The 26,670-nt window shown below is 41.0% G+C and overlaps 1 protein-coding gene across 1 annotated transcript in view; it reads right to left on the bottom strand.

The window, feature by feature from the left end:
• Positions 1–10,002, bottom strand: part of rad51d (RAD51 paralog D) — a 24,022-nt gene extending 14,020 nt beyond the window's left edge. Inside the window, exons 1-3 of the mRNA XM_085470992.1 lie at positions 9,358–10,002; positions 9,214–9,275; positions 5,740–5,858 (exon numbers count right to left, since the gene is read on the bottom strand). Coding sequence (XP_085327118.1) covers positions 5,740–5,858; positions 9,214–9,275; positions 9,358–9,439 — 263 coding nt within the window. The 5' untranslated portion in view covers positions 9,440–10,002. The remainder of the gene's footprint in view (positions 1–5,739; positions 5,859–9,213; positions 9,276–9,357) is intronic.
• Positions 10,003–26,670: the final 16,668 nt, after the last annotated feature.

A 26,670-nucleotide genomic window follows, 5' to 3' on the forward strand; every position in this document is an offset into this window, starting at 1 on the left:
TGTCACCCTGGGTCAACACACCTGAATCCAATGATTTGTTCATTACCAGGCCTCTGGAGAACTTCAAGACATGTTGAGGAGGTAATCTAGCCATTTGAATTAGCTGTGTTGGATCAAGGACATCTAAAACCTGCAGGACACCGGCCCTCGAGGCCTGGACTTCCCCAACCCTGGCACGGGGTTTGAGAGGCGTTTGTGGTTACGATGTAGCTACAGCATACATTTCATACTGAAGAATAAATCTCCAGTTAGACCTCTAAAACCAAAGTGAAATGAACAAACCCACTCTGGAAAATAGCTGAAACTAAACTGGACTCACAAAAGAAATGACAAAGAAAGTAAAAATCAAAAGTAATAAAAAATGATTATATAAATGATTATATTCTCATGACTTCTATCATAGGCAGTTTTCCAGACACGGTTGAAGTCTAGTCCCAGAAGAAAAGAAAAATTCAATGAAGATCTCTACCAAAAAAAAACAACCAAAAAACAAGTTTATGGTCTCACAGCAGGCCTAATCCAAGTCAGGGAAACGGAGAACTATTCTCTTTCAGCATTTTGATTTGTGTCTGTTGAAGCTCAGATCAGTGATCTGTGCAGTTTGTGGAATCTCATCTTTCTCGTGATGACGGATGTGACAGACATGCAGTTTAATTTACATAACCAAGGTCCTCCAGCTTGAAGGTTAAGCATCGCTGGAAGCCTGTGGCTGCTTGATAGCAGTTCTCACCACCCATGGCGTGACTCTGAAGAGAAGAATTGGTGGGTATGGATGTATTTGCATTATTCTTGCCTTCTGTGACAACAGTGCTGTGAGAGCTGCACTGTTGATCGTCAAGTTAGGTTCTTGTAAGGACTCAGAAGGATGAAAGTGATTGCCCTTGAAAAGTTACAGATTCAAAATCTCCCACAGGCTGCCCTCATCAGTGTGCTCAGAAGACTGTGCAGTCCTTGGACCCCAAGGAAAGGAAGCAATGAAGAGGCTCAGCCTTTGTTGCACTCTGCTTTTCTATAAAAGATGATTTTAAGATTCCCGTCGACAGATATTTTCTGCCGGCCATACCCCGTTCCAGAATGATTATTTAAACAAATAGTGGGAATTAGCAGGATCTTACTTAAGGGGAGCTGTGATACTTGTGTAATACTTGTGTTAAGCTTCATTAACTAACCATTGACATTGAGCTTCAAGGCTGAATTCCTCATGAGAAGGCTCAGACAGAAGAAAATCGCTGCCATTCTCAATGAGGTTTTAAGTGACTCTTCTGATTTGGTGCTGAATTTCAGCACTTGATCACAGCCAAACATCTCTACAATGGTTCAGATACACGCTATTCTGCTATTACCGCCCTATCGAGTGTTGGCACAATTACTTCGTGGGCTGCATGAGATGGCTCTGAATCACTATCAGTCATCATCACACATCCCGTTTGTGTAGGGCCAGAAAATCTGATAAGGTTTGTTTAGCCTTACTTTGTACATATTGTTTGATATTCAGCAGCCACACAAGCAAATACTATTTATCATTCATTCACTATTAAACTGCTTTTGAGTTTTATTGCTTGAGCTGCGACTGAAGTCTATTAAATGCAAGTTTCGGGAGTATTTCTGTGCTGCTAAAGACAAAAAGTAGCTCCCTTTTGATATTTAATGAGACAGGTACAGTAAGCGTTCAGCTATAGCCAAGGAGCTCAAAACTTTTTGACAGTCCAAGGAAAGTTTTCCATATTTACAATGTTTTAGCAGGAAAGTTAACCTGATTTTTTATTTACATTAAATTTATGTTGTTGAAATCAAACCAAAAAAAGTTTCCTCTTCACTGGGTGTACATCAAAACAACTGGAAGAAGAAAGGAAAGTGTTTAAAGGCTTTTGCAACTTTCAGGCACTAAAGGCATCTCCAGTGTTCATGGTTAAGAAAATATATAAAAACGAAATATTTGGATTTTTCAATTGAAACTGGATTCTTCTCTAAAACTGAAATTAAACAGAAGAAGCACTAGTTAGTTATTTGTCATTAAAATTAATGTCTTTTCTACAATCAACCCGCCTGTGGCAAGAAAACAGAACTAATTTACCACATGTTGGTGGGCCCAAGCACAGCAACACAACAATTCACCATTAAAAGTTGGAACCACTCATGTCGGATACTATGGAAGGGAATAACTACAAAATTCCAGATGTTCCACAGAAGCAGCCAGCAGATTCAATCACTATTTCCTTTAAATAAAAAAGTGTTTAAAAAGAATCCCAACATTAAAAATAATGCTGATTCTGAAAGGGATAAGTGCCTTTGAACGAGTGAAAAAAGAAAAATAAACAAATACTACTGGGAAGGACTATTTTCTGTACTAACAGGGAAGTCTATGTAAATGAGTACATAATTAAACTGATATACCAAATATTGGGATATAACATCCGATAATTTGGAATATCGGCTTTTTAAATCACTAAATATCTGTATCTGTCCTAAAAATGTTGTAATTCAAATTTTAAAGCGATTAAAATGACAAATTTAAAGGGGGAGAGGTGGGAACTGGGGTCCTGTTAAATCTAAATCAGAATCAGAAACTTTATTGTCATTGTCATGAGAACAACGAAATTAAGAATGGTCCCCGATCATTGCATCATCCCTAGCAATATCAAAATATAAATAAAACAATAAAATTCAATAAATAAAATAGATAGAATACTTAAAATACTAATAAGATATAACAGTAAAACATTCACATACATTCCCACACACATGCTTCAGACCGTGCATAGATTAACACAAGAGTGGCGTGATGGACATTTTTTTGTAGTATTCAGATGTGTTATTGCAGTTGGATAACAGCTGTGTTTGAGTCTATTAGTCCTTGCTCTGATTGCCCTGTACCGTCTGCCTGAGGGCAACAGTTCGAACAGGGAGTGGCCAGGATGTGAGGTGTCTTTTATGATGTTTTGGGCCTTTTTAAAAACAGTGGGCGTTGTGTAGAACTTCCAGTGTGGGGAGAGGGCAGCCAGTGATCTTTTGGGCGGTGTTAATGATCCCTTGGAGTGCTTTCCTCTGAGCCCCTGTGCAGCTAGTGTACCAGATGCATATGCAGTAAGTTAGAACACTCTCAATGGTGGCTCTGTAGAAGGACACCAGCAGTCTCTGTGTGATGTTATTCCTCCTGAGAATTCTCAGGAAGTACAGTCTCTGTTGGGCCTTTTTCAGCAGCTCGGAGGTGTTCACACTCCAGGAAAGGTTCTCCTCTATATTGACTCCCAGGAAGCGGAAGCTTGCCACCCTTTCTACACAGTCCCCATTTATGAATAGTGGTTGGATCTCTGCCTTTTTCCTTCTGAAGTCTATTATGAGTTCTTTGGTTTTTGAAGTGTTGAGGAGGAGGTTATTGGCCTTACACCATGACGTCAGCTGCTCCACCTCGTCTCTGTACGTAGACTCGTCTCCCTTGGAAATGAGCCCCACCACTGTGGTGTCATCTGCAAATTTCACAAAGATGTTGCTGTGGTGGCGAGGAGTGCAGTCGTGTGTGTAGAGAGAGTAGAGCAGTGGACTGAGCACACAGCCCTGGGGTGAGCCAGTGCTGAGACTCAGGGCTGAGGATGTGTGATGGCCAACTCTGACTCTCTGTCTACGGCCCGAGAGGAAGCTATTGATCCACATGCAGGTGCTGTATGGAAGCCCCAGGTCTTGTAGCTTGGCCACCAGTTTGTGTGGAAGGATGGTGTTAAAAGCTGAGCAGTAATCCACGAAGAGCATCCGCACATAGCTACCATGCTCTTCCAGGTGAGTTAATGCAGCATGGAGTGCTGTGGCTACAGCGTCTTCCGTGGATCGGTTTGCTCTGTAGGCAAACTGGTGTGGATCCAGGCTGCGGGGCAGGGCTGCTGTGATGTGTCTGCGGACCAGCTTCTCAAAGCATTTCATTACCACTGGGGTGAGTGCCACCGGTCTGTAGTCATTCAGGCCGGTGATGTGGGGCTTCTTAGGCAAGGGGACTATGGTGGAGGACTTCAGGCAAATCCTATGCCTTATGATAGATATCCCATCATCCTATTATTGTTCCTTTTTTTTTTTTATCTTCAACAATTTTTATTTAATTTTGAACTCCAATAACAAAACAGAAAACAAACAGACAAAAAAAGTTATCATATTCTTTCTTCTATTATTCCTTTTTTTAATGTTACTGATTGTCTCTCTACTGTATTCAGGCTTTAAGTTAATAACACACATGTACTGAAGAAAAAAAACAAGAAAAAACCACATAGAAAACAAGACGTGTTCGTGATATTTACTCTAACTTTTTATTTATTTTAATTTAAACAGAAATGACTATTACTCAGACAGTTTTAGGCTTAAACCTACATTAGGCTGTAGTCTCTAATAAACTTAAAGCTAAGTAAGTGTGTGCTTCATTTCTCTGTCTGTGCATGAAGCAAACAGCGTACTCACAGTACAAGCTGACACGATGGACATCAAAACGCATCATTCACCAGTTCACCTTTCCACCAGTAGAGCGCAGCCAAGACACACACAAATCCCACTACTGTGCTCACACGACTGATTCAGTTTCATATCACTAATCCAAGGCACTAACTAATTTATGAAAACCACTTTTCAAAAAAAGAACCATGGGGAGGCCAAAAAAGACCTGTGGTCATTAATTATGCTACAACAGTGAGTTTAACTGTGGAAAAGGTAGCAGCTTATAAATTATGCCATGCTGCCCCAATTCACAGACTCGTCCAGATACATCTGTGTCCTGGCTGAAGAGTACTTCCCATCCAAAAGTGGAATATTTATGCGGAATGCTTTGTTCTTTGACGGCATACAGACAGCTGAATTTCGGATTCCAGTGCACACCTCTGTGTGAAACCTTTCATCGGATTCAGTGTCTCAGGTTTACAGGTTAATTGTAAGTACTGCTGTAATACAATGTTGTGCTGGTTGCATAGGGAACTTGAGGTTTTGTCAAATCATGAAAATTTAATTTTTTGATGTACCACAAAAAATGTTCTGAAAGACTTGCCAGTGGTGTTTGTTTTTCAGAGGAAAGTAGTCAAGCTGGAGGCCAAGTTAATGCAGCTGATATATCAGAAACCACTTTAGGCTACGTTTACCAGCCAAATGGAAGAACAAGCAAAAAGAAAAAGAAAAAAAAGTCAGCTTTAGCTGCTAAAATGTTTCCTCAGTGCAGGAATGTGGCACGCAGGCCTTTTTCTAAAAGACTCTTTTGCTCAGATGTATTTTTAACAACAGCAGCAGCCATGTTCCAGATGGATAATCCGGCGTAGTTCAACGCAAACTGAATTTCAGCACTGATTGAGAATGAAGAATCTAGTTTGATAAAAATGGATCGATGTAAGATACAAAACATCTTTGCTAATGTATGATACTATTGACTTTACATGCTTTGCAGTGTCCGTGTAGGTTTGCAAAGATGAACAGAAAAGCTGGCAAACATAATAAAACTTTTATCCCCCAACAAAGCTGCTTAAATTTATTTTTGCAAAGACTGAAAGTTTTGTTCATCAAAGATCATGGCATTAGACTTTCAAAGACTCTAATCCAGTGGAAAAGATAAAAAAAAATAAAGCCAGTGCATTTCAAACCCTAAGAATGTGTCCTCAGGAACGCATATTTTATTCCCAAGATGAACCTTCCTTATGGCATCGAGCCTGTCGTTAAATCCCCTCCAGCCGCTGAAACACAAAGAAGCGTGCTCTGCTGTGTGAGCAGCATTGTCTTTACCTGGGGTTTCCAGTGGAGAGGATGGCTGTTGAGCTCAATAGCTCCTCATACAGATCAGCACCTGACACAGGAAATGCTGTGTGCTGGGCTAGCAGCACTCGGCGGATGGCAAACAGAGCCTGAAATAGAAAAATTACAGCATATGAGGCTCACACAAATGTTGCATGGATCAGCTGCAACACAAAAAACTCAGTGTTGCCAGATTGGAGAGTTTTATTTCTAGGCCATTTTAATTATAATCCAAATGTAAAAATTCAGCTTGTCTTCATGTGATTAGAAGGATATTTTTTAATAATGCCCTCATTCATCATTTGCTTCATAATTAAAGTAAATGCCAGATCTTGGTTTTGCTCCATGTCAAATCACTTTAGATGGAAAAAAACAAGTTGAGACAGTGATATCGTGGATTATTTTTTAAGCTTCATTTTGGGCATACTATCCAAATGGTTGCAGGGACTAGCAGTTAGTTTAATTAGCGAATCAGCTCAGTTTCTGCCAGTATTCCAGCTCAGCCGCTACAAATGAGTACAACTTAAAGGAAAGAGCTGAACCCTTGACCCCAGCTGTGAGGCGATCTCTTGACTCTTTTAAGCTGTAGGGGACATTTTTCTTGCATGGTTTGGATCCACTTCTGTTGACATAAAGTCAAATCAGTACAAAGTTGTTCTGAGTGATCACCTTTAACCTACAATGAAACATTTCCATCCTGATAGGAGCGACCTTTTCAGGATGATAATGCCCGCCCATCCAAAGGGCACCAGCTGCCCCAGAATGCTTTGGTGTGTGTGAAAATGATGCAAATCGTATCCTAACTTTGAAGTTAAAAACTCTCAACACAATTGATGACGTCCATGTTAGAAAATGCTCACCACCTCCACCACATCAACACTGTCTCAAGATAAGTCAGTCGTAACGTGGCATTCAAAGTCTGACTTTCTCATTACCACCAGCAATCAATTCGAATTGCAAAGTCACGACCAACATGTAGGAAACATGCATGTCAGACGCCACTAAATAGACAGTGCACAGAGCTGTGTTTAGCTTCAAGTTTACTGTAAAACTCCGACCGTATTCCACTGGCTCCTCCAGCATCACAGCTGCACAAGAACACTGCTCACTAACCAGGCTGATGTGTGATGCTTCATATGAAGCTCAACCGCAAAAATATCAAATGCTGGGCAGTCCAGCTTTCTCTAGAAAGAGCACTTAATGTTGTTAAGCAGAGTTAAACTCTGATTAGTCTCTCTTTCTGGGCAGAGAAGATTTCCTGTTAGACTTCATGCCCAACAGCTGAAATTTATTTAGGGAAATCAGACAAATCTGTTGGGTCTCAATTAGTGGGAAGAAGGTTGGCACTCCAAATTTGGCTTGTGGGCTCATGAGACAGGTATGTTTTTACATGAAAACTTTGTCTTGTGTAGCTTTAATTTAACTGTAGGAGGCCGCTTTAGTCAGATAAATGTATAGGTGACCTAGCATTGACCTCATCTCTGTTGTGTGGGCAGGACAACGGTTCAGATCAACAGCAGGAGTCTGATGGAGCACAGGGATGCCCGGTAATCAGCTCAGGGGATGCCTGCAGGCTGAGCAAGCTGGTTAGAAAGTCTAGCTCGGCCACTGGGATGAGCCTGAGCCTGCTGCAGGCAGTGATGGGAAAAAAAACAATATTTGAAAAGCATAATGATCTAATGGGGAAAACATCTTCAAAGTCTCTCTCCATTATAAAAATGCATTTTGGTCATTATTTCTCTTACACGCTTTACTGTACAGAAACAGGAAGATGTTTTTCAAATTAGTCAGATGAAGGTTTCCTCCATGAAACTGGCTTTAAAAATGTAGAAAGTGAAATTACAGCGAGGCTATATGGAGAGATATGGTGCAAGTGTAGAAGTATGGAGACGGCATAATTTATTTTGCACCTTTCTAAATGTTCTCTTGCAATTTCTTAGCTTTTTAATCCCCCTGGGGCTGCAAAATTTTCATCCTATACATGTTCAGTCTGCATGTCCAGACACAGAGACCACAGAGGATGGTTGACTGACGGAAATGCTCACTCATCTTTTTACCAAGAAAGTCTGGGTTGGCTTCAGCGTCCCATCCACCCACACAAGTACTCCCCGATACACTTTTATTTATAAAACCCTCGCGGGTACCCTTCATGATCATTTGTGTTCTTATATCTCTGAAAAGTTTGGTGGAAAACACTATTCATGGTCTAAAAAACATAGTTTACCGTTATCTGCCCAGAAGGCCAGTTCTGAGTTAGACAGGATTTCTTTCATGATCTCTGCCTTTTTTCTGGTTCTCACTGCACACTGATTTAAAACTAAGAGAGCTGACCTATCGTTGCAGGTTCAGACTGATAATGAAGGACTTTGTGGGGGAACTCAGAAGGAGGTTTTTAGCTTCTTTTTTAGCTAGAAAGTTTTTCACCGTTTATCATTTTCTGTGGAAATATAGATATCGCTTTCATTTCTTTTTAGATACATTTTTCATGCTGATATTCTATTATATCAACACAAAGCATAAAACCAGTTTTAACTGCAGATCTGGACAAAAAATATAGGAAAGGATAGGAAGCAAATGTGATGCTTAACCTTGATTTAACCCAGTAATAAAAAACAGCCCTTCCTGGCTTGTTAACCAAATGAGCTTGTTTGCAGTGGGTATATATATAATGCACCCAGTGGGAGGTCTGCTTCCATTATGGATGACTTTAAAAAAGAAGGTATCCCACATAATAATATAAACCACTTACACAATGGGAAACTCATGCTGCATGTGGTAGTGTGTATCTAAGCTCAGGAAGATACTGGCCTACAGTGTTTATGCCAGCTATAACATGTGAGTGATCTCTGTGTTAATTTAAAGGGCATCTTTTAAGCTAATTTCCTAATCTAGAATTTCAATTCTTGGACTTATGCTAGAATAGCTTTGCAGGACTCACACCCACAAAATTTTATCTTATCTCCCATCTAACCTTTGTGCAGCTCCTTAGTTCATCCACTTTCTCAAACATGCCCTTTTAGACAACTCTCTGCTGACTGGCTGGACCAAACAAACAGGTCTCATAAAAGCTGTGCACCTGAGATGACCAAATTAAGAAGATTTACTCTCTTTGACATCACACCCAGCCAAGAGTAGAAAAAAAACTGTCTGAAATTGCAGGTTTAAAGCAGTTGCCTGAGCTTATGACTCATAGGGATTACTTGTACATACACGGACCTCATTATAAGAAAGTTTGGCCATGTTTAATATGGACTGTGGCAGAAAATGAGGAGCAGCATTACAAGCCCACTTTAAATTCCTTCCTAACACCACTAAATAAACTGCTGTGATAGGGATAATTTCGAGGCAGCACCTCGATTAAATTGGAGTAATATGTTGGGTAAGCTGGAAACTGACAGTGCACTCTTGTAAGGGTCACTATCTCGTGTTTTTAGGGATCTATGATTAGGATTAAAGTATACATACCTTATAGGATACAGAACATTTCTGAGCAAGGCCCTCAATGTCTGATGAAACCAGGTCCTCCACTGTGAAACCAAGAAATCAGATGTGTTATCGATAACTTGTCTGTGATTAGGCTAAAACGGACACATTGCCCCACAAACTCACCTGTTTTAATATCAGCAGCACGAAGGTCGCGTAATAAGTCTTCATCCAGTCCAGGACACATCCCCTCTCTTAGTACGACCATGGTCTTGCATATTTTAAGATTAATTCATATGTGACTGAAAACATCAGGACGCATAATGAAGCTTCTAGTAAAAAGAGGTTACCTAACTAACTATACATATGCCGCTAGCTACAGTTGTTTTTAGCTTTCCCAGCCAGTTGTTTTAGCTTTGCGGCTAACTTTGGCAAACTCTTCCGCTGTTTGCGTTGTTAAAGTCGGTATAAATAACCGTTCCTAACATTTAAAACGTAACAACACCAGGTGAACTGACACAGGCACACTTCTACAAAAACTTCTGCTTAACTTCGTTATTAGCGTACGCGGAGGCGAGGGAAAATACGCGAAGGCTTGTTGCTTGCCGTAGGATATTTTGCACTCATTCGCTTGTGGGTAATGTAGTATACTGTTGTTAAGGCGTACGTTAGTCTATTTTTGCATAGCATTTTAACACACCTGTAACTGTCGTGGACTTAAACGATTTGTCTTCATTAAATCTTTGACTTAAACGAAAAACTGAAATAAAGTTGTAGAAAAAAAGACATTTTCTTGGCTCTCTACCTCCCGGTCTAACATACCCCGGCTCTCCCTCCCTCATAGAACACATCACTCATACATGCAGGGTCTTGATGGAGGGTTGTAAGTGGTGTAGATCACAGTGGGTAGAGCCATTCACGTGGCTCTGCTGGCTGTACTGCGGTGACCTGCCCCTCCTTTTTAATTACACTATAGTCATTATGCTTCACAACCATAGAGCCTTGGGGGCAGGTGTGTTAACTAGAGACTAATGGGTGGGGTTACTACCATAGCCCCATTCAACCCTTCACTGCTATCTGTCCCTTAATTTTATCTGCAACTTAAACATGGAGGGTCTTGGGGATGGGTGGAGGTGGGGACTAGCACTACTGTTCAGCAGAGGGGTGCTTGTGTCACACCCAGCACTAGTTTTCATACAGCAATACTCATCTTGTAAACTTTGTACACTCACACTCCACAGCACACCTGCACAACATAGCACATTCAACACTGACTGGAGGGGCATCTTCCTAAACCCCTGTTCCACACACCCTGCCAGGTACTGTGGTCTACGGGCGGTTTGTTTGGTGCTTTGGTTGCATCTCCATTAGATCTGTGTGCATGTCCCTGTATGTTTCCGCGTGTCATTAGTGGTTTGGTGGGTGGGTATGTGAGTTAGTGAGGGAATGGTGAGTGTGTGTGCATGGCTGGGCTTGTGTCTGAGGCTTGCTGAGCCTTGGCCTCTATGGAACATGGTTATGGAGGAAGGGGTTCATCCTCCCCACTGCTCCCTGCTGGCCACTGCTACCCCCCACTGGGCTGCAAGCACATGTTGGTTCCAGGGCACGTGGCTGGATGTTCTGGCGTGGTCATTGACCAACTCCCTTGGTGATCCAGAGTGGCTTGGACTTCATCCGTGTCAGGGGGAGGGGGTTCCTCTGGATTTATCTCTGTCTGCCTCTGGCACCAAGGGGGCGTTATTGCAAGTTCCCACCCTCATTTTCAGGTACATTTTCTCTTTCTCACACACACACCACAAAAAGACTATTGAAGTGTCCCAGGTGTTGTATATTTGTTTTGTATATTTTTATTTGTACTCTATCCTTTTATAATGTCTTCCCCCTCATTTTTTCTTGCCTGTCCTGTCTTAGACATAGTCATACTGTGTATACCACATATAATGTAATAAGTGAAATAACAGGAATAAAAATGAAGAAATAAGCAGATAAACCCTGAACAAGGGAGCCTGTAGAGAATTTGTAGAGCTGATCTTGAAGAAGTAAGCTGTGTTTGGGACAACAGCACATTGAGATCATAATTCTGATTGCAAAAGGATTTAAAAGAAAATGCTACATTCTAGTGGATAACAAGGTGATTGGGATCTGGAAGGTATTGTTTCTGCAGCCCTTTCTTTTTTTTTAAATGTATTTGTTTTACTTAGATACTCGAATTTTCAACATAGTAAGTGGAAAACTTAGATTTTTGGCATTTTCTAAAGTTTTGTAACTCTAAATTTCAAAATAACTACGAAAAACTTTTGAGTTATTTTCTAAAAAGTTTTGAGCTATTAGCTTTTTTTTCCAGTGACAAACTTCCACAGATTGAGTTTGGATAAAAATAATAACTGACAGTCTATACGGGTGAAAGGTTTGGCATCAATCAATCACATGAAAAACAAATTCTGGCAGAAAAGAAAAATATGTATTTATTTGAATGCAGTTTTCCAGCTTATAGTAAATTGTTTTTTATTGTCTCAGGGGATGGTTTTCCACACTCAACTATTCCCTTTTTTTCTGTTGCATTAAAGCCTTTGTTATCTGGTGAGACGCTTGAATTCACTTTCATGAACAAAAGCAAGTCAAAATTTCCGTCCTTGGCTCAAAATGCTGTTTAATCCCAAAGCGATTCTGTTATAAAATTACACACGTGATAAATAAGAAAATGAAGAGAAACAAGTGTTACAGCCGTGACATAAGAATATCTATATTCTTCTATTCTTTGCTTCAAGGAAATAAAGCCTCACACAAACTCCATTTTGGATTTTGTTTTTTTTGGTCTATAGATTTGAAGGAATTTTTTTAGGTTTTACCTTGTCCCTTCTGCAAGAATCAGAGTTATCTCAAGTGCAGAAGTAGTCACAGCACTTTGGGCACTGAGTGTCCTGAGTGCCCTGAGTGCACTTATCTTAAGAGTGACCTCTTACCGAACAATACAGCGATCATAACTCTGTCACATGCTCATCATCACAAGCTCAAAAAGGAACTGACTGATGCTCAGCTGGCCACTCTTTCAGCACATCTACCCGATTTCTATCAGTGAATGTGTGCTCTGCTCCGATGTGTTTCTGGAATGAAAGGGCAGTATCATTAGTACAGCTTTTATTTTGTCCATAAACAATATAATTTCTTCTGTAAGCAAATATTTCCCAGCCTGTATGAAACAAGGACACTATGCAGACAAGCTGTCATTTTTTTATACCTAAAAATCTTATTTTCTTCAGTTATTCAAAGTAATAATTTTCCTAATCTACAGGGAGAAGGGTGTGCTCAGTTTAAAATTTCATTCGCTGTGTGCTATATAAATAAAATTAGATTTATTAGATCTGATATCCCATGGAAGGGATACAAGACAAAATATGATTATGTCAGAGAGCTATAAAGATTCCTCTAAAAACCTTTTACGTTCCTAAATGAATTACATTAAAGTTACGGATAAAGAGCAGATACAGGTTAATCACTTGCTGAATAAATGATGAAGTTTAGGTTTGCACTGGTTTAGTTTCTGCTGTTCACTCCATTACCGAAGGCCTTTTCTGAAAGGTTATTTTTGTTTCCTGAACCAAATCCTTGTGTACATACTGTGGGCATAAATAAAGGAAACAAACTGGTCCGTGATGTGCACAGTATGTTGTAAGACGCCCTTTTATTTAAGCACTTAACTTAAATCTCATGCATGAAAATATTTTCTCATTAGTTTTACTAATATGGCTTAAAGTTGATCTCATTGATACTGAAAGCAGGATAAGGGCCAGAGGTGTCGAAGAAAATGAGGTGAAATGTTTTAAATTTGTACGTGTGTGTGTGTTCTTGTAACTATAAACCTAAATTTAGTGAAAGAAAGTTAGAAAGCTATTTAAAATGACGCAGCGCCGCAGCAAAGGGAGGCTTAACTTGTATTTGACTAAGCAGATGATCAAGAGTGACTCATGCTGGATTCTGTGAACCGTGATTGGTTTTCAAATGAGACAAGATGGCTTGAGCTGCTGGCAGGGTGCTAAGATATTCGTTACAAGCAAGAAAAAACAACCAGGACTAGAACCCCCCCAAAAACAAACAAACAAACAAACAACTGCAGTTCCTGGAGTAGCCACTTGAGGCTGACTCAAAAAGTGAGTCAATCCTCGTACCCTCTGACATTAAAATGACTAACTTTCTAGCATTAAAAAGCCTTTGGGGCATTTGAGAGTACAGGTGAGATATATATATCTATATCTATATATATAGATATAGATATAGATATAGATATATATATCTCACCTGTGTGGAATCTGTTAGGTTTTAAAGTTAGGAGTGTGGCTGAAGTGTGCTGACATAGACATGACATGTAACCAAGCAGCATTCAGTAGATATGTGTGTCTGTGAGTGATGTCAGTAGAGTTTATGAGTGCAGCTTGCTGATCAGGCTTGCTTTAGCAGGCTAGTTATATATGCACTAGGCTAGTTGTAAGCCTAGTGCATATAACTATGCACTCCACCCTCTCTTTCAACTATGGCGATCTCTGGCTCCAAAAAGCCAACATGATATCAACATAAATGTCCAGAGTCTTCAATATGATGAGTTCAGACCCATGGGTGATGGCACGGTGTCTAGAATGCATGGTTAAACATTTTAAATTTTAAAAATATTTTGCTGGTCTTTATTTATTTATTTTTACCAGGACTTCAGGTTCCTTTTTGCAACATGTAGGTATTATTGCGGTTTGGATCTGCTCTGCCCTTCTCTTTCTGCTGTTCTACTCTGAAGCGCAATTCCTACAAATATATTTCAGCACTTTCAGTTAAGCCTTGTAAAACGAATCCGGTGTGACATCACAAAACCAATTCCTTAAACAAACTCAACCCAAACCATACATACAAATGCAGCTTGACTGGAACAGTGAAGCCTTCAGTGTTACTGTAGAAGAGCAGGACACTTGAAGGAACTGCAGCCAGTAGTTAAACATGAAAAGATGAGCTCAAACATTTCTCAACATCTGAATAAATGAATGAGTTCAAACAAAATCTGTCACCAGTGAGATGAAACAGGAGTTTAAAAAAACCCATTCACCGTCTTCTCAAGCTACCGAAATTAAATGTTGAGCTGTGGTGCTTTTAATTAGTTTGAGGCAAAAGCCAGTCACACAAAGTGACGCTGTTTGTTGGAAATCATATGGCAAAGAATATCTGCTTTGATGGAAGATAATCTTATCAACACACGGTCTCTAAAACAGTTGTAGGAGAAGGCAACTGAAATGCAGTCAAACTCGTAAAGTGTTAGGTATGTCCAGGAAAAAAGAAAATACTTAAGTTTGTAGATTGATCTTAAAAGAGCATATTGAAAAAATGAAGAGGCCGCAGCACCACCTTTGCTCTAACTGCACCAACCCCAGTGAGCGGAAGTTAATATGCATGGGACAGTATGGGAAAAAACTTAAAATGGCTTCGATGTCTGAAGTATGAATGCTTAGAAAAAGAGAGACCCCCTTGTGATCTGTCAGCATATCAACCCAGCAGAGTAAATAATGGCTCAGTCCCATTTTTACCAAATGGAAGCGATGTTGCCATTTCAGCCTCACTTACGCGTAGCTTGTTTTCACAACAAACACCACAGCTGTCCCGGTCATCACATTTCCACCCAATTTCACACATGCAGAGGAGCAGAGATTGGGGTCTGAGATGTTTCGGCTTCTATTAGCAGATCTTTTTTTTGTCAGGGAGTGGTGTCAAATCTCACTTGTAGAACACCAGACACTTATCTGTGCCAGGAGTCTGTGAAAGCCACGTTACAGCATTTCATTTGGAAGGACCTATTTTCCTCCTTTTATGACATTAATTTACACTGACACGGGGGTGATGCTTATATTAAACAAAATCATAGTTTCAGATAGTGAGGTCTGTCGATGTACAAATACTAAATGGTAACTGGAAAACTGGATACATGTGGAGTTCAGACTCAGGCATGTTGATTTTGCAGTGAGCACAGAAACTCCGCCCATCTGCTGTTCTTTGAGAGGGGCAGCCAATCAGAAGAAAGATGGCCTAAAGGGAGGGTGGCTTTAATAGGGGTGGAGCTAAAAGAGTTTGTTTAGGCTGTGCCTTTACCTAGTATCAAAGCAAAACTGATTATTTTGAACTTAAGTGCAAGAAGATAAATCTGGAACTGAAAATGAACTAAATAGGTCCACTTTAATTAAACAAGGCCTACTTATCCTTTGACCTATGTTATGAGCAATATTATAACCTATGTTATGAGACGAAATCCCACTTAACTCAGGTGTAGCAATGTATCAAGAGGCCTTTTTTTTTTTGCACTGCTAGCTCAGAAAAGCTGTTAATAAGCACCATTACTTGGGACCCTTTCAGGGAAAGTTTGTATGGTCTCAGTTCTCTTCAGCTTACCTTTTAATAAATGCCTTCTTCATATTTTGGATTATTTTAAGGTTATTTTAAGGATTTTGGAACAAATGCCAGTATGTAAATACCAAAGTAATTCTCAACTCTATAAAACTGCCGTTAAAATATTGAGTGAATTGGACAAATTAAAAGTTTGACCTAATTATGGAACAAAATGACAAGTTAAGAGACTGCAAAGGTCTAAAGTCATACCATAGAGGCATTTTACTCTGAAATACAAATGAGACCCTGCCTGAGGAAAAGCCAGGTAATCACCAAAGCCATTATGATTCATTCTCCTGGGAACATTACTATCTGTACAAATATTTCTGCCTGTCAGTCTTATGTAAGTGAAAGTTTTGACCTGCTGGTCAGATGTGAATTGCTTCTTTGATCTTTCACTGCTGGTTGATGACTTTGAACTTTTTCCAGAAGATGCTGGGAGCACCTTTGGTCAGTTGATGCTTTCATTTCAGGGTAAAATGATGCAAAAGAAAAGACTTGCTTTGTTAATATAACCAGCTTGATTAGATGTATACACTTAACATAGTCACATATGAATCAGCACTGTTTACTGAAGATATGTGTAAGATAAATGTGAAAAGCGCTGAAAAGCTGGTGAGTGAACCTCTGAGCTTTTTCACACATACTTAATGCCAACATTTTCAAATGAGTGTTTTGTAAAGTGATGCCAGGAAATACAAAGCGCCTGTGACTAAGAGGTGGAGGGCTTAAATATGTTCTCTGTTTCTATCTATTTCACTTTCTGTGGATTTAGAATTTATTGGTGCATCAATTTGCTTCTTCACTCTCTCAGTTTGTGATTTTCCTCTCTGTACCTTTTTTACACTATCTGCAATCTGTCAAGTGGTTATTGTTATATTGTTCATTGTTTTATTGACTTTGGCTGTTTTCACACATGAAGTCAACACGCTGAAACAGTCATGTCAAGACATCGTCAGTCGTTGCCCTTTCTCGCTCCTGATAATACCGTCGTTTGGTCTGGGTGAGGGCGCCGCCTGGGTACACTGTAGCTTCCAGGATTCAGGGCACATGACGTCTACTCACTTACAGTGAATTTATTGCTCTCTCTCACGTGGACAGAGAGTTTGTTGTTGTTTGCTGGCAGGTTAGTCTACATAACGTCTGAGCCGTTGGACATTTTTTGTCGAGAAAAGTTCAAGCCTGCAGCTCATGTGTGAACCATCCAGCAGATGGAACTTGAGCCTGGTCTCGTCAGGCACATTTTTCCTGCTAAAAGTACAAATTGCATATAAAAGATGGCAGCAGTGTCAATGACATCACCTACTGGTTTTGGACTCCACCGTTTAAAGCCTCACCAAAGGGAGGAGTTATAAAAAACAGCATAAAACTCACTGCACATGTTATGAAGGAGGGCTTTGCTGTTGAGGGCAGAGAGGTCAAAAATGAGATGCTCCTGGAAGCGCAATGCAAAATACTGCAGAGCTTTGAGGATAGAATATGGGGGGATGTTTTGAAGGTGAGCCTCATGCTTCTGAAAGCTCCAGAACCCTAAAAAAAATTAATAGAAGCCTGTTAACATAGCAGACTATAAGATTTACCACTGGCCCTGGATGGATAGGGAAGAAAAACAAAAATAATAATGATTGTCTGCCAGTGTGGGGACTCTCATTAGGCTATATCAACGGAGCTCAGTGGAAACTGATAATCATAACAATCCAGAGTTTGTACCGATGCTACTATAAATCTCGTATGTCGCTCAGGTGAAACCACAAAAGGAGGAAAGATAAATTACAGAAGGGAAATTTAAAGGGAGGAAGATTTCTCCATCTATCACACAGCTCTTCTGAGGATCCCATCTCATCAATTGAGTTCTCAGCTAACTTTTGTCTTTATTGATGGCTCCATTTTAAACAGTATACATCACACCTGCACATCAATCCCAGCAGGTTACATTCAGTCTATTGGGCCTAAATGTGTAAAGAGCCTCAACAATCGCTGCACCCCGTGGCCATTTTAGAATAACCACCTTTATTGCAACAATTCAATCTCCAAACCTGATTACCTGTCTTATTCGAAACAAATGGGACAAATAATAAAAAGAACTCTACTGTGGGGTAGTATTGACTTAACAGATCGCATAGGCGGTGCCGTTTGGAGAGCGGCATAGCCAGTTCTGTAAATGATTTATTATATCCAGCGTGGAACGAATGTTTATAGTGTTTCCAGGCCATTTGCTCGCTAAAGATGGCCTGTTTAACTAGCAGGTAGTGTGCATTGTTTGCTATTAGATATCAATAATAAATGAAAATTACTACAACATATTAAGAGTGTTGAAATTATTCATGGGATTCCAAGGAATGATTGATGTAGTAGAAAGCACCCGTAGTTCTTCATCGGCGCAGGAGGCCAACTCTTTTACAGCCTCGCTATGAAGACACAGGGCTGTCGCAAGGAAAGCACGTCCACTTGGTCACCGGTTTATTTTTATATCTGCAACTTAATGTAGGAGAAATTATGTTAATTTATGTTATTTATTAGATGAATTTGTTTAAGATCAGAGCATGTTTGTTGATCCATTACTTTAATAAGGCTCCACTGTGTTTAAAGAAGATTCATTTGCTATTTTAGCCAACAAATGAATTCTTTAAACCTTCCAGTTAATCTAAAACAGTGCATCTCAAATGAGGTACTAAAACCCCTGGGTGTACTTTGGAGAACCACGAGGGGGTACTTTAGTTTGTTCTGATGTTGATTTAAAAAAATATCAGTCATGCACAACTCTTAAACTATTTTTAGTTCAATTAAAGACTCACAAATTGTCATGTGCCAAACAACCTCACAGAAGACGATAGCAACAGAAGCAATCGGGTTCACCATCAGCGGGAAGCCATTTTGGATTCATGGTTATCCACATATCTGTGTGAAGCTTCCTTATCTGCAAGGACTCTGATCAGACAAAGAAACAGACTGTGCTTTGAAAATAGTCTGATCACAGCTGCCTTACTTGAGCCTCTTATTCTTACAAAATTTTAATTGCAACTTATCAGTGATACTAAATACAGTGCAACGACAATGTTATCTCATTGTCATTGCATGATGATAGAAATATGCTTTGGAGTTATTTTAAGCAATTTAAATGTCGGATTTTCAGCTACAGCTTTTGTTTTTTTAGTTATCAGTTGCTAATGTGGTGGTTGGGTGTACTAAAAATAATACAGTTCCAATCAAAAGTTTAAGACCACTTGAAAAAAACCCAGCCTGTTTCAGTTTAAGCATTGCTTTCAATAAATTGCAGCTCAAAAAATGTTTTTTCTCACTTCCATTTCTTCTTGTTGTATGTTGAAGCTCTACTTGGAACCTTCAGATCCAACCATGCAAAATATGATTTTTTGCCATTTTTCAAGTGGTCTTAAACTTTTGTTCGGGACTGACTGTGTTAAAAAAATGTACAATTTTTATTAAAAAAAAAAGAAAAGAAAGAAAAAGTTAAGACAACAACTATCAGGCAATCTGTAAGGAAGCAATCACAATCTAAAACTATGGGGAAAAAATAACTGAAGCTCATTTCAGGAGTGGATTACAAAACGAAACAAAACAAAAAAAAATCAAGACTGAAGGCAAATGTCAACCATGAAGATGTTACGTTATCCTGTAGTTCTCTTTAAAAAAAAAAAAAGGGCAAGTTTTTGAGCCTTTTTTGGATTTAATGACTTGCAAGACAAAGGTGAAGGATTCTGAGAGTACTTCATACCCAGTCACCTGTGGCGTAGCGTTAGCAGAGCAGCGCTGAGTCTGTCAAACTTAATCAAAGTCACGATTATACATAGTCTGTTTCATATTGAGGTTTGGAAAACAGTGGGATTAGCACTGCAGAAGATAACGTGGATACATAATAATAACGTATGAAAATATAGCTTATATAATACTATTCAAAAAGGAAAGCATTTACATTAGCTGTTGAATTGATATACTGGTGTTCTGTCCTCACTAGATGTGGGCGTGATTTAGCTTATCCAGTTTGACAGACAGTGAACAGAATGAGAAGAAGAGAATGCTTTGAACTGAGATTCTTCTTTACTTCGATCTGCATCTCCAGTTTACAGGCCATGTTACTGAGGCTTCTTATACATGGTATCCTTTATCCATTTTCATTACTCTCCTTTCTCTTTTCTTTTTGTAAAACTAAATAAACACAAAACAGATAATTACCTTCTCATTCACTGAACATACATAATGTACTAATTGAAACTTAGTTTTCATGACAACCAGCAAAAAACATAAATCTTAAGGTTGCCTAAATTAAACATAAACATCACCTTCAGTTAACTAGCATTATTGATCATAGCAAGTTAGCAAACACATGCTAATATACAGTCGCTAGCACACAAGTAGCTTTACAAATGAGTAATGACCACACAGCTGAAATAGTAACTCAGTATATGCACATTACACATGCATCACAAATCAGATAGTTAAGGTTATAGTATGTAATGAAAACTTACAGGCATGCGTGGGCAAAAGTTTCACCTCCACTGAGCACTTGTAGCAAACTAGCTGGGCATAACAACTTCCCAAGTACCAACTGTGGCCACAAGAGGGTGCCAAATCATACAAACAAAAGCATATTCCCACATTAAAGTTATACCAACACACTCCCCGCCTGGTATAAAGTATTTTATACCACTCCGTCTTTTACTTTACTTTTTAGTTTCCTGTATACCTCAGTCTTTCTTTATAGTTTCCTTGGGGAACAGAAGGATGAGCTGAGAAACTGGACGTAGGTAAATCCGTGGAGCACCTTGTTTCACAACCCTAACCTCCACCTTTCTGATTTTATTATCTTGACTAGGAATGTTCTTAACAATGAGACCAATAGGCCATTCATTTCGCTTGGTTTGGTCATCCTTCAGTAAGACAACGTCTCCGACTTGCATGTCCCTTTTGTCATTGATCCACTTCTTTCTGGACTGCAGTGTTGTCAAATATTCTTGTCGCCATCGTTTCCAAAAGATGTCGGCTAGACATTGGACATGTCGCCACTGTTTCCTGTATAGGTCTTTCAAGTCAAACACCCCTTCGGGAGCAGACACAACGTTTGCTTTCTGAGTAAGAAGCATTGCTGGTGTCAAGACTGTCGGTGACTCTGGATCTGTACTCACCGGAACCAATGGCCGAGCATTCATAATTGCCATCACTTCTGCCATCAAGGTGACAAGGACTTCATGAGAAAGACGGGTAGGCCCAGACTGCAGCAGCATGGCATCTAAGATCCGACGAGCAACACCAATCATTCTTTCCCATGAGCCTCCCATATGGGATGAGTGTGGTGCATTAAAGGTCCATGAGCAGCCTTCATTACTAAGGTAATTTCGGACCTCTGAGTCATCTGTAAAGATCCTTAACTCTCTACAGGCACCGACGAAGTTGGTTCCACGGTCAGACCTGAGAACCTTGGAAGGTCCTCGTATGGCAAAAAACCTTCTTAAGGCGTTAATAAAGCTTGAGGTGGACATGGATTCAATCACCTCTATATGCACTGCTCGTGTTCCTAGGCACGTAAACAACACTGCCCATCGCTTGTTTTCTGCTGTGCCTCCTCTTGTTCGTCGTGACACTACACTCCATGGTCCAAAGACATCTAGACCAACTCTGGTGAACGGGGGTTCTATGCAAAGCCTATCCTCAGGCAAGTCAGACATCTTTTGCTCTTGAGGCTTTCCTCTGAGTTTGCGGCATATGACACATCCATAGATCAAGCTAGAAACCAGCTTTCTTACGCCAATTATCCACAAACCGGCTGAGCGAAGTGCCCCCTCAGTTAAGTGGCGACCTTGGTGGGCAACTTCCTGGTGATGATGTCTCACTAACAAAGTTGTCACATGGTGTCTCTTTGGGAGTATGACTGGGTGTTTTTCATCATATGGAAGGTCAGCTGAAGAGAGCCGTCCACCTACTCTAAGCACTCCATCCTGATCGATAAAGGGGTTCAACCTCCACAGAGGACTTGCTTCGGAAATTTGTTTCCCTCTCTCCAATTGTCTCACTTCTTCCGTGAATACAAACTGTTGAACACTCCAGATCACTCTAAATTTTGCCTGTGTTTGTGGATTTTGAGGGACTTGTTTTGAAAGCCTGGACCTGCATCTTGCCACGCTGATGAGCTTCGCCATTCCATTTATCAGAGTTTTCCATGAGGAGAACCGTTCAAATCTCTGTGGACTGAGAGGTCTATCAGTAGCCTTAGTTGTCAGGGTGCTGACTTCTGGGCGAATCTCTGCATCGTGCTGTGGTTCAACAAGGTCAAACTTACTTAATGTCACTGATGGGGATACCTGTTGTTGGGCCTGCTTTAGGAACTGAGGACCAATGAACCAGCTTGTTTTGTGCAGGAGACTTGCTGCAATCGGCCTTGTTGCGATGTCAGCTGGGTTGTTTTCTGTTGCAACATAATTCCACTGTGTGCATGTAGTGGACTTCCTAATTCTGGAGACTCTGTTGGACACATAGATGTAAAATCTTCGCGAAGCATTATAGATGTAGCCTAGCACAATCTTGCTGTCTGTGTAATACCTTACGGCATGCAGCTCAAGGTCCATCTCCTGACAAATGAGCTCTGCCACCTCTACAGCAAGAACTGCAGCACACAGCTCCAATCGGGGGATGGTATGTGCAGGCTTGGGTGCTAGCTTGGATTTACCCATGACAAACCCGATGAAGCACTGTCCTTGTTTATCAATAGCTCGTATGTAGGCAACTGCTGCAATAGCCATTGACGAGGCATCTGAGAAGACACAAAGCTCTTGGTGCTGCATGGAGGACAGAGAAGACGGAATATAAGGCCTGGGTATGTGCAGAAGCTCTACCTCTGACAGGGAGTCTTTCCATGCATTCCATTGTCTTTCTTTGGCAGGTGGAAGAGGATCATCCCATTCACATGGTTCTGTGGTAAGTTCTCTGATGAGGGCTTTGCCTTGGACAGTGATGGGAGCAATAAAACCTAACGGGTCATACAAGCTGTTGACTGTAGAGAGTATGCCTCGCTTAGTGAAGGGTCTTTCTTCCTTGGAAACTTGGAAGGTGAAAGAATCTGATTCAAGACTCCAGCTCAGTCCAAGGCTACGCTGAACAGGAAGAGGATCTGTCCCTAGGTCTAGGTTTTTCAGGTCCTTGGCCAGATCATCAGCTGGAAATGCATCCATTACCTTGCTACTGTTTGAGGCAATTTTGTGTAGCCGTAAATTGGACTCAGCTAACATCTTCTGTGTTCTTTGAAGAAGACTGATGGCTTCTGTTTCTGCAGGGAGTGAAGTCAGACCGTCGTCGACATAAAAGTTTCTGGTAACAAACTCCCTTGCATCTTTGCCGTGCTCTGCCTCGCCTGCTTGAGCTGCTTTTCTCAGCCCATAGATCGCCACAGCTGGTGAGGGGCTATTGCCAAACACATGCACTGTCATGCGGAACTCTGTCACCTCTTTTGTGAGGTCATTTTCTCGGTACCAGAGAAAACGTAGGTAGTTCCGGTGATCTTCCCTTACAGTAAAGCAGTAGAACATCTGTTCCACATCCGCAGTTATTGCTATAAGCTCTTTTCGAAACCGCAGTAGCACTCCAACCAAAGTGTTGTTCAAGTCTGGACCACTTAAAAGGACATCATTCAATGACACCCCCTCGTGTTTGGCGCTCGAGTCAAAAACTACCCGTATTTGTCCAGGCTTTTGTGGATGGTATACTCCAAACAATGGAAGATACCAGCACTCTTCCTCAGGCTTCAAAGCTGGTGCTAACTCTGCTTGCTGACTGTCAAACATCTTCTGCATGAACTTAACAAAGTGATCTCTCATGTCTGCCTTCCTGTCGAGACTCCGCTTGAGAGTATGCAGTCGTTTGAGAGCTTGCTGGCAGTTGTTTGGCAGTCGCTGCCTATGTGTTACAAAGGGCAGAGGCGCGACCCAACTATTAGAGTTGTCTTGGTACATCTCACTTTGCATGATCTTGAGGAAACGTTCATCTTCCAGTGAAGGTCCGGGTCTCTCATCGTCTTCGCTCTTGATGAACACTGTATCACCGAGGTTGTCTGTTTTGACCCCGTGATAAGTATCCATGTGGCTTTGAGTAGTGCATCTCTGCTGGACTGTTAACAGCTTTTCCTTTGCATTCATACTGTTGAAGCACGGGCTGAGATATGATGGTCTCCCATTGAGCAGCACGTTAGTTTTATAGGTTCTCACAGCAGAGCTCGGCTTATGCGTGCGCCCCAAACAGACATCTCCTATGACTACCCAGCCAAGGTCGAGCCGTTGAGCAAATGGAGCATCTGCTGGTCCATTGTGTTGTTCTCTCACTTTATGCAAATTCAACACATCCCTTCCTAGGAGCAGAAGGATTTGTGCGTCTGAATTGATGGGAGGGATTTTGTGTGCAATGTCTTTCAAGTGAGGAAAATGTTGTGCAACTTCAGGAGAGGGTATCTCAGACCGGTCCTCTGGAATCATATCACATTCCAGCAATGGAGGTAGAGGTACCTTGGTGTTGCCATCAATCGACTCTATGATGAAGTGTTTGGCTCGCTTTCCACTCATTTCCATTATGCCTGAGCACGTCTTGAGTGTGTATGTCTCTGTGTTCCCGTCCACCTCGAAGATGTCAAAAAACATGGATCGTGCGAGAGAGAGCGATTGCTCTGATCATCTAAGACTGCATATAGTTTGATTGCTTTCTCTCTCTTGCCAGAAGGATAAACCAGAGCTAGACAGATTTTGGCACAAGACTTGGGGCTATGCCAATCTCCACAGACTTCAGTGCACATGGCTTTAGCTGAGGTTGACACTGGCATGGCTTGAGGCTCCCCGCCATGCTTTCCTGTCTCTAGTGGCAGTCTGAAGTCGTGAGGGGGTGGGCCTGGATGCAAAGCCGAGATGTGCTTGTCGCTTTCACATTCCTTACAAGTAATTTTGGCTGTGCAGTTCTTTGCTAGATGCTTGGTGGATCCACAACATCTGAAGCATATGTTCTTCTCCTTTAGGTAAGCTTTTCTTTCTTCAAGAGACTTACTGCGAAAACTGCGACATTTCCTAAGAGGGTGTGGTTTCCTATGGAGAGGACACTGCTTGTCTGGGTCATCCCACTTATCCAATTCACTTACCCCCAGTTCACATGACACATCTGTCTTTCTTACTGATATCTGTGTTCTGTTGTACCTTATAGGTCGTTCAGCTTTCCCTACTCCTGTTGAGAGAAAAAAGAAGCTGGGATCATTCCTGATTCTCGCTTGTTCTCGTACAAACTGGGAAAAGACAGAGAAAGGTGGGAAGGCAACGTTGTGGTTTGTTTTGAACTTGGATGCACATGAAATCCACTTCTCTTGCAATGTGTGTGGTAGTTTCTCTACAATAGGATTGACACCACGTGCTGTGTCGAGGAAAGCGAGCCCAGGTGAGTGCCCTTCTGCTTTGGCGAGTTCCAGTTCAAGTAAGAGGTCACCAAGTTCCCTCAGCCTGCTGTTGTCTTTGGCAGATATTTTTGCAAAGTCTTCCATTTTCTTAAAGAGGGCATGTTCAATCACCTCTGGAGCTCCATATGACTCCTCCAAGCGCTGCCAAACCATTTCAAGGCTTGCAGCAACATTATAAATTTGCGCAGCGCTGACTCTCCTTGCTTGCTCAGACGACTGTGGTCCTAACCATTTTATAAGGAGGTCAAGTTCCTCTCTAGGTGACAAAGACAAGTCCTTGATTACATTTAAGAAGGAGGATTTCCATGTCCGGTAGTTTTGGGGTTCGTCGTCAAATTTCTGTATAGTAGTTGACACAAGCTCTCGTCTCATTAAATATTTTGCCACATCTGTTATAGCAGATGAGTTATTGTGGGTAGGTGGTATTGGCGTGAGTGGTTCAAACTGATGTGCTGGACTTGTGTATGTCCCATGATCGTGGTGATCGCTGGGTGGATGTTGCGGTCTAAGCTCCTGATGTGTGAGGTCCTCCTCTTTCCACAAAGGTGCTTTGGGTAGAGCCACAGATGAGCTTGGATATCCTTTTTTAAGGTATGGTGATGACTGTGTGTCATCTTCAGCAGGAGTATTTTCTTGAATATTTTGCACATATGACTGTCTGTCAATGTAATCTTGAACTCTTTGCTTACAGTCTGCAGGGATGATTGGGAGTTGCCCGCTTTTCTGGGAATTTTGTTCCTCCAGCTGAACCGCTGCCTCTAAGACCTGTGCTTCAGCTGATGCAGCAGCAGCCATTTTCTTCACCTGGAGAATATGCAGCTGTGCTTGGATTTGGGCTTGTTGTTTCATAGCTTCCGCTTCTTGTTCCGCATAAGCCAACTGTGCTTGTGCAGCCTCTGCTTTGGCACGTGTCCTGAGCGCTGCAACGCTTGCTGTTGACCTGTTGGAAAGTTTTGAGCTGGAACAGTATGATCTTGTCTCCAGAGATCCAAGTGTCTCTACCTGCTGGGCTTGGTTAGCTGATGGCTCAGACATTGTGAATACAGTAGCCGCCTTGAATGGTGAAATCTGCTGAATTGTATGCCTTTTTACTGTTCTGTCCTCACTAGATGTGGGCGTGATTTAGCTTATCCAGTTTGACAGACAGTGAACAGAATGAGAAGAAGAGAATGCTTTGAACTGAGATTCTTCTTTACTTCGATCTGCATCTCCAGTTTACAGGCCATGTTACTGAGGCTTCTTATACATGGTATCCTTTATCCATTTTCATTACTCTCCTTTCTCTTTTCTTTTTGTAAAACTAAATAAACACAAAACAGATAATTACCTTCTCATTCACTGAACATACATAATGTACTAACTGAAACTTAGTTTTCATGACAACCAGCAAAAAACATAAATCTTAAGGTTGCCTAAATTAAACATAAACATCACCTTCAGTTAACTAGCATTATTGATCATAGCAAGTTAGCAAACACATGCTAATATACAGTCGCTAGCACACAAGTAGCTTTACAAATGAGTAATGACCACACAGCTGAAATAGTAACTCAGTATATGCACATTACACATGCATCACAAATCAGATAGTTAAGGTTATAGTATGTAATGAAAACTTACAGGCATGCGTGGGCAAAAGTTTCACCTCCACT

This window comes from Copadichromis virginalis, linkage group LG10 (genome assembly GCF_057382275.1).
Source record: "Copadichromis virginalis isolate Kocher_CV1m ecotype Utaka linkage group LG10, C_Virginalis_male_GT1.1, whole genome shotgun sequence".
In the NCBI taxonomy this organism is placed as follows: Eukaryota; Metazoa; Chordata; class Actinopteri; order Cichliformes; family Cichlidae; genus Copadichromis; species Copadichromis virginalis.